The 8,919-nt window shown below is 40.3% G+C and overlaps 1 protein-coding gene across 1 annotated transcript in view; it reads right to left on the bottom strand.

Moving 5' to 3' along the window:
• Positions 1-612: 612 nt before the first annotated feature.
• APLF (aprataxin and PNKP like factor) overlaps positions 613-8,919 on the bottom strand; it is a 71,047-nt gene continuing 62,740 nt past the window's right edge. The window contains exon 10 of the mRNA XM_041755366.1: positions 613-1,588. Coding sequence (XP_041611300.1) covers positions 1,383-1,588 — 206 coding nt within the window. The 3' untranslated portion in view covers positions 613-1,382. The remainder of the gene's footprint in view (positions 1,589-8,919) is intronic.

The raw sequence follows: 8,919 nt of genomic DNA, 5'->3' as shown, positions 1-8,919 counted from the left end.
TTCAATTCTTTCAGGATATATCTATGAGCAGATTAAAAAACACTCGAAGGATTAAGTCGGTGCAGGGATGAAAATAAGTTCAGAGGTCTGTCGAGCCCCAAGACTAAAGGGACATTGGAAGGGACACATGAGTTCCTAAATAACAGAGGCAAAGTCAGAATAATAGGTCTAAAGAAATATTTATCTTGTCTTGGGAAGCTTAAGCTAATTTTAATATTACACAATTAACTTTGAAAGACATTCAGAAACACTGAGAAAACCATTATAAATCTGTCTTGCCCTTTTAAGATATAAATTTCTAGGTTGTCTTAGAAAATATTAGTGTTTAGCAAGGACACTTTTGGCGTAGCAATTTATGACGTCAATACTATGCCTACCGTGGCGCTCACATACCCAACTGCTATGAGAGATTCTAAACTGGATTTCAAAGATTCTAAGTCACCTAAAATGAAGAGTATTACGGGGCCTAAAGTAGTTTGAGAACAGAGATATATACTTCATAAAATTGGAGAATAAGGGGTTTCTTCTTGAAATAAAAGCCCAGAATCTTGAACACTAGCAGACAGCTTGCTGCCGTTATCTGAGGACAAAAGAACCAACGTCATCTGAGAATTACGGTTAAAAATAATTTTTGTATCTTTTAATGTAGAGACAGAACACAGGAGTTAAAATAACCACGCAGGACTTTAGTTTTGAAAAAATAAAGTGTCAAGTCCTTTGGACTTTCCTACTTTTAAATTCAGACACAGAGTAAAGTACCGACGTGAGGCACAGGCAACATTCCCGGCATACGGTGAACAGTTCTACGGTCCAGGTGAATACATTCTCAGCAGCCATTTGATGATAATTTCCCCAAGTTTCAAAGAACAAAAGTAGTGAATGAGGTCATAAAGCCCATATCCACGGCACTAGAAAAATAACAGGCTGTCATTTTCCAAAGCCTGGTTCTGCCTGAAGAATTGCTTCGATAGCAAGGAAGGAGGCAGGCTCCGCCGCCCGCGCCGTGGTTGGCTGCCCTCCGCTTGCCTCGCGGTCCACGAACCGACGGTCTTTGGAAAAAAGGAACAGGGCCAAAGCTTTGTGCGACCTATGGCTTTCTGTTTATTCCCAACACAAAAATATATGAAAAATATCACTTATTTCTCTTTAACTCTCTGCCTCCTCTTTCCAGATGCTTTAACAGGACAGAAAAAGCAAGGCAACAAAAACAAACTCCATCCGCTACACTGAGGGCCGACGCATCAGCGTTTCCTTCGCGAAGAGTCCACAGCAAAGTCACGACCATAAAAACAAGGAAAACAATGGTCACTTAAGTGCTTCCTTAGTTCCTGATTTTTTTCCATAAAGACTAAATGTGAGCCATATATCATCGCTGAAAAAAGTTACTTTTTCCTTTTCATGAACTTTTTTGCTTCCTTTAAAAGCTCCTCTACATCTTCCTGCTCCTGGTCTTCTTGTTCTGGTTCCCAGTCAGAATCTTCATCTGTGGGTTCATAGTCCTCTTCCTCATCACCGACAAAGCTGTCGTTGAGGCCGCACTCACTGGGCTGCCCACCGTTATCACCGTCTTCATCTGACATGCTTCTCACTGGGAGAAAAAAAAAAAACCAAAACCATTTGGTACACAACATATCAATCGCCACTCAAACCCGGGCGTAGGGACATGGAACTGCACGATGTCTTTCTCTGACAAGGAGGACTGATTTTACTTAAGACAACACTAAGCACCACAAATTTCTAGAAAGGCAGATAAAAATACTGTTAGAATTCTGTTTTTTTTTAAACATTTATTTGATTCTAACTTTGCCTACCATGAGGCTCCTAAAATTAAAATGTCCTGTGAGGTTCCTAATAACGGTTCCTTAACAACATCACAATCTAGGGGCACCTGGGGCATGACCCCCAGCATTGGGCTCCCTGCAGGGAGCCTGCTTCTCCCTCTGCCTGTGTCTCCGCCCCTCTCTCTGGGTCTCTCATGAATAAATAAGTAAAATCTTAAAAAAAAAGAAAGAAAGAAGAAAGAAAGAAAGAAAGAAAGAAAGAAAGAAAGAAAGAAAGAAAGAAAGAAAGAAAGAAAGAAAGAAAGAAAGAAAGAAAGAAAGAAAGAAAGAAAGAAAAAAAGCAAAGAAAGCAAGAAAGCAAGAAGGAAAGAAGAAAGAGGAAGATTCTATCTGGAAATCTCTGAATGGCAGGAGACAATTCCTATGATCAACACCACATATATGGGTTAAAAAATTACCACTTGGACTTCTGTGTATGCTTTACTTGACTTCCTCCTAAAATGTTCACAATAGATAGATGTGACCTAAATGAAACTCAAGAATTTGAGAAGGAAAAAAAGTCGGATGACAAAAAAATAATTTATCTGTCCTCTTAACTCCCACAGGCCAGACATTTACATCTTTCTTAGTATCGCCATTCATTTCCAGAGGACTTGAGACAGCTTATAATAATGTGGTCATAAAAAACAAAACAAAACAAAAAAAATGAATAAAAGTAGGAACTAAGATAACATAAAAACCAGAACGTAAACATGTCAACCTTCGGTTTTACCATGATTATTAGAAACGGAGCCTCAGGTTTCCCCCTGGGTTCCTCGGTGGCCCAGGCCAGGAAGGCTACCTAAGGATAAGGATGTGCACAGTTCTCATTGGCGTGAGCAGCACATCAGTGCCTCAGGGGAGATTAGCAGTGTATTTACTTGTAGACATTTCTTATCTCCTGTAAGCATCCTAAGGGCATGTGTTATGTCTAGCTAATCTCAATTTCCCATAAAACTTTCAGGATGGGGAACATTTAAAAGAACATTTTGAGGGTAGTTTGCAGATGGCAAAGGAGGGAGGAGGAAATCCCATCACCATCTCTGCTCCTGGGCATTCTGCTCCAGACGTACCTAGTGACATGGCAGTGAAGCGTGTCCTTTCAGATTCAGAAATTACTCTAGCAGATTTACAAGAGCAACATCCATAAAGCTGAATGAAAAAACTTCAGGTTCTCCTCCTGCTTTATCTGGCTCTTCCTTCTCAGGGTCCTTTGCTGGCTCCTCTTCTCTAACACAGTCCAGTCTGACATCCTGAGTTCCCAAATGTATAGCCTCAGCCCTGACCACCACCCGAATTCCAGACTCCTCTGTCTCACGGCCTACTCAGTGCACAACGCACAGGCATCTGAAACATGATTATTTCCAGAAAACGACTCTTGAGGTGCTTCACCCAATCTGGTCATTCTCTTATCACTCTTGAGCATATGATTTCTCCAACCTTCCAAGAATCTTGGAGCCGTCCTTGAATAGCCTCCCCCTGAACACTCCATATCCAGGATGTCCAGAGATCCTATTGGCTCTGCCATCAAAATCTATCTGCCACTTCTCACTAGATCTACTCCATTCTCTGGTCCCCATGCCATCATCTTTTTTCAGTCAATTCCAATGTTTACTAACTAGTTTCTTGCTTCCACTCTCGTCTGTTCTCCACAGAGAAGCCGAACCTTCCAATAGCTTTCTACCTCAGTCTGAATTAAATCTCAAGGTCTTACTTGTAGGTCATGGCCTCTTAGACCCTATACAACTGGCCCACCGCCAGCTTTTCTGATCTCATCTGCTACTCCTTGCTTATTCTCTGTTTCAATTCCACTCTTTTTCTACTGCTCCTTGAATAGTACAAGCAGCCTTGGATCATCTCGAGGCCTTCTGGAGTCACCGTTCGCCCTGCCTGGCACAGTCTTCCCTCGGATAATCGCCTGTCTTGCTCTCCCCTTCAAGCCTCGGCCCTCGGGTCAAATTATCAGAGTCCTTTCACGATCCTATCTGAAATGGCACCTGTCCCTCACCACACACACCCCTGCCATCTGTCCTCTTACACAACTTTTTCTTCTTAGCAGTTATCATAGACGACATCACACAGCTGTTTACACGCGCCCTGCCCACCTTTGTGAAATTCTACAAGAGTGAGGCGTTGCCTCTATTGTCTCCTCAGCTCCTACAATGCCTAACACATAGAATACACTTAAGATATATATTTGTTAAATATATGAACAGTTGAACAAATCAACAAATTGCAAATCAACTGAATACCTTTAGTTTTACAGAAACCCTTATTATAACCTACATTTTAAAAAGACTTTTCATGTATTCATTAGAGAGAGAGAGAGAGAGAGAGAGAGAGAGCGCACAGGCAAGGCTCCCCCCTCAGCAGGGAGTGTGACATGGGGCTCCACCCCAGGACCCTGGGATGAAGGCAGATGCTTAACCGCACCCCGGCTTTTAATCACTTAGCTTGACTGTCAATATGATGAATTATATTAAAGACATTTATCTAAAACCTAACTGAAGGGGCTTTAAGCCTCAATGAACCCTGGAAGTCTTTAGCAACTTACTGGGCAGGCTCATTTCTTTTCTTTTCTTTAAGATTTTACTTATTTATTCATTAGAGATGCAGAGAGAGAGAGAGAGGCAGAGACACAGGCAGAGGGAGAAGCAGGCTCCATGCAGGGAGCGGGACAGGGGCCTCGATCCCGGTCTCCAGGATCACGCCCTGGGCTGAAGGCGGCACTAAACTGCTGAGCCACCCCGGCCACCCCAGGCTCATTTCTTGAGCAACAAGGTCATGTTATTTGTTCCCTCAAAAAATCATTTATATCTATCAAATCCCCATTTATATAAATATCACATTCGTATTCCTTTAAATAGGAGGTTCAGAATCTACAAAAAGCGGAATCCATAACAGAACTCCATGCAGCTGGTGGCCAAATTTCATCCTCACTTCACATGAACAGGTATTTTGTGCTTTAAGTAGAAGCACCTGAAGAGCCAACTCATGACAAAGGCAAAGTCAGCCCTTTGTCCTTTGTTAGCAGCATTGCTCCCACACTTAACAGGGTATTAGATATGGACCTGTGACCATCCCTCTGGAATCCATTACAATGGATCCTGTTTAGCAAATTCAATTAGTAACTTTAAATATTCCACAACGTAAATGCCAGGGAGAAGGAATTTTAGGCTTTTGTTTTGTTTTGTTCTTTTAATTGCTGAAGGTGCTTTTAGCAAAATAATAGTTTCTGCCTTTCAGTGTAATCGGGGCATGCAGTTAGTGAAACTTTACTTATTTGGAAAGTGCTTTGAATGAGTACACTTGTCGATCTGAATTATTACGTGATTTCCTGAATCATGGGAATAAACTCAGGAAGTAAGGTTCTGAACTAAATATGGCTAGCACTTAACTTAGGAATAAAATGCCTGTCTTTGCCACAAAATAAGTTTTTTTTATGCAAAAGGGAACTAAGGAACACTGAAAGCTTTCTTCAAAAAAACAAAACAAAACAAAAAAGCCCCACACATGTAGTCTCTAACTGGGCAAGCTGAAACATACAGTATAAATATCTGGATTAAAAGTGACGAAAGTAGTAAAGTTCACATAAACCTTCCTAAAAACTGTTTACTTTATGAAATTCTCAAAGAAAGCTTCTCATGCAAGGAAGCTGGCTGGTTGGAGAACCAGGCAACACTCATGAGGCGTCTCATCGCAGACTATCCCAAGCCAAGGCTCCAGTATCATACAGAGAATGTCATGGTTGGTGAAAAGCTTATTAAAGGGCAAAAATAATAACAGGGGACATAGCAGGAGCTGTTTAATATTTTTACCCAATAACAAAACATAATTTTTATGCTTTTTTTGTAGTTATGACGTCCAATAGATTTCCACAGAATTAAAGAGCATAATGCATTTTTGAAAAAATAAGTGCTTACGTATAACATTCGCTTATATAATAATGACTAGCTGATTTGAAATATAATTTTTTGGCAGGGGGAGTAATTTTTTGGTGGGAGAGTACCCAAGGTGGGGTGGGGCAGAGGGAGAGGGAGAAATCTTAAGTAGGCTCCATGCCCAGCACAGAGTTGATGAGGAGCCTGCCGTGGAGCTGGATCTCACGAGCCCGAAATCATGACCTGTGCAGAAATGAAGAGTCTGTTGCTTACCCAACTGAACCACCCAGGTGCCCCTGAAATACAAGTCTTAAGTGTGTCTAAGAAAATCAGAAGTGAGCTTCTTTCTTCCAAATCCAGGTGAGCTCACATGAAATTAATTTTTTTTCTCTATCTTCACCCAGGAGTTTCTCGCTGCTAGTTATTGCTGTTCTTATGTGGCTGCCCATTCCCCTCATCCAACAAAAAGTCTCTTTAAAAAGCAGCTGTGGCTTAAGAGAAAGAAGACAGACACACTGGGGAGTAGAAGCCCAAAGATCTGGGTCATAAACGAGCCCATAAACAATGAACAAGTCACTTAACTTAATGGCTTAATGGAATTTATGTTTTTATCTATGAGTCAAAGGATGTTGATTAAATTACTTCAAAAATCCTTTCTGACTCCTAAGTTCTAATTTTAAGGCCAAAGTAAGAATCTTCATTTTCTCTACAAGTCAGTGAAGTCATATGAAATGTAGGGAATGGACTGACAGCTTGACTGCATGCAGCAGCACAGGAGAAATAGGCTGTCACCTGTTTTTAAAAACTGATGGCTAACACTGGACTTCCATGATGGAAAATAATCACGCTTAGAAAAGTAACAAACTCTTGAAACGTGTTTAAAACAATATGAGATTAATTATTTGATGTTAGGTGGTGATTTCTTACTTTTCATGTAGAGGAATGTGCAATATCAGAGTAATTCCTAAATTTGTATCTAAACTTTCCTTCACAGTTTAAAATTTCACTGTCAATTCTTACCCCAAGAACATAAGTCTGAAGAGCTAGTGAAGAGTACAAAATGTCAAATGTACGTTGGAAGACATGCTGGTTTTTGCAGAGAGAAAAGATCACTCCAAATTGCTGATTTTTCAAAATAGGTTTCTGGTGTCAGGATCTAAGCCTGTCACCTCAGATGACATCTAAGAGATGCCTCATAGCAGATTTACAGCTTAACATCAATAACTCTTCAGATTTTATTTTCCTTTCTTTTCCAGTAAATCTGAGGACTAATTAGGATAGTAATTCTCATTAAGTAAAAAACTTTTGGCCCAATATTCTAAAGATGAAAACCATAAGAATAAACACTTTTTAAAATACTTCATTTTACTACTAAATACTCATCTTTCTCATGCACCAAGCCATGAGTTGGGTATTCATAATTTAGCCTTGGAAAAGCAGCTTGTCTATTCTGATCGACTCTATTTACATGAAATTTATTTCTCTTTTTAGATCCCATTGCACTTGCCTTTTTCGTATCCCCAAATCTCTCCGCTTTCCCCACACTAAGCAGCAGTTTGTAGAATCTTATTTAAGTTTCATTAATTTCTATAATAGCTTTCTAGAACTATGGGTTCTACTGCTGGAAGAAAAGTATATATAAGCAAATGTGTGCAAATAATTGCAGAACTAGAGGAATATTAAAATAGCTATTGTAGATAGCTAAATTTTCAGCCATGGATGGTATCGATAGCCTAGAATAATACATATCACATAATAATAAAAGCCAGAACGATTCTGATAATCAGATAATAAAATGCTGGTGATAATTTCTTTAAATGCTGTTAACAGGTAAGGTAGCTAAGAAAGCATAAAAGTTTCCTGGCATTGGTTACTCTTGCATTCAGCAGCTTATGCCAAAAGCACAGCACTCTTTAAAAAAAGTGTGGAAAGTTAGTGAAATTTTAAATCAATCAGATATACAAGAAGCTTAATAGATGACAGGAGTCAAATCTACAAAAAACAAAATACACTCTATAAATTGCTGCATGTGTGGAAGAATTCTGGAGAAGGAAATGTTTTAGGAGTGTTACAAATCAGAAGCTAAATAGTAAGCGTTTCATGCGTTTTTTGTAACATTGGCACTATATTAAATTGTACTGTCTTACTATGTAGCTACGGAACCCCACCTCACACTCAACATCTACACTGAAAAACAGAAATAAGAACTCCCCGCCCGGTTCTTCTTGATCTCCACAGTATATAAATATCATCCCCAGCCTCCTGATAAATTGTATTATAATTCTGAGTGATCACTGTTTCCTTTCCTTTTATGTCATCCCAGCTCCCAAACCAATTAGTTGGCAAATCTGATTTTTCCTTCAAAATCCCACTGTATCTCATCCTATCCTTCCATTCTCGTGGTGACCACCCTAGCTCTGGCCCTTTATCCAACTATTAGCTCAGATAAAATGAGTTGTGTCTGAAGTACTAAAGCTTTAAAGTGTGTTTCAATGAGAAACTTCGAGTGGAATTCTCTTCCTGGTTGTTGCCCGTTGGTTCCGCGGGGGCTGTTTATGCTCAGACAAGGGCACGTGGGCGGGCCCAGCCTGCAGGATTCGCACTTCAGTCTCTCATTCTGTGAGCAGAAATACTGTGTACCAAATTGGCCTCTGCATTATATAGATGATATGAAGGAGCCAGCATTTGTTATAGGTAGAAAGTATTCGAGTTCGGAAGCAGGGGGAAGAGGAGGGAGATCGAGGTGGCTGCGCCTCAGGCTCAAGGACACTTGATGGTCGCTTCTCTGCCCTCTGTCCTCCCTCCTTCCCTTTCCCTGTGGTTCTGAAGGTGACCCTACCCTAGACCCAGGGGTGGTGTAAACTAATCAGTGGTCTTAGTGACTCATCCAACAGTAAGAATGTGATCTAAACTAGCAAAAAAAAAAATTTTTTTTTCATCTATTTTTCCTAGGAATAATGAGAGCTAAAGTTATTCATCCCCTCTCTCTCCTTAGATGCAAACACGGGTACTGAATAAGGATGCATATAGTCCCTTCGTGGGGAGAGGAGCCAGTCTCAGGGTGGTAATGACCCCTCTAAAGACAGAATGATGGAAGAAAATTGGGTCCTTGGTGACATTACTGACATTACTAATGAGACAAAGCAGTAAATCTTGTCTAAATCCATCCCTACTTCTGGATTTTTCACTTAAATAGGTCAATAAGTTCTTATTATCAC

This window comes from Vulpes lagopus, chromosome 5 (genome assembly GCF_018345385.1).
Source record: "Vulpes lagopus strain Blue_001 chromosome 5, ASM1834538v1, whole genome shotgun sequence".
NCBI classification, from domain to species: Eukaryota; Metazoa; Chordata; class Mammalia; order Carnivora; family Canidae; genus Vulpes; species Vulpes lagopus.
This window is presented reverse-complemented; position numbering and strand designations above follow the sequence as displayed.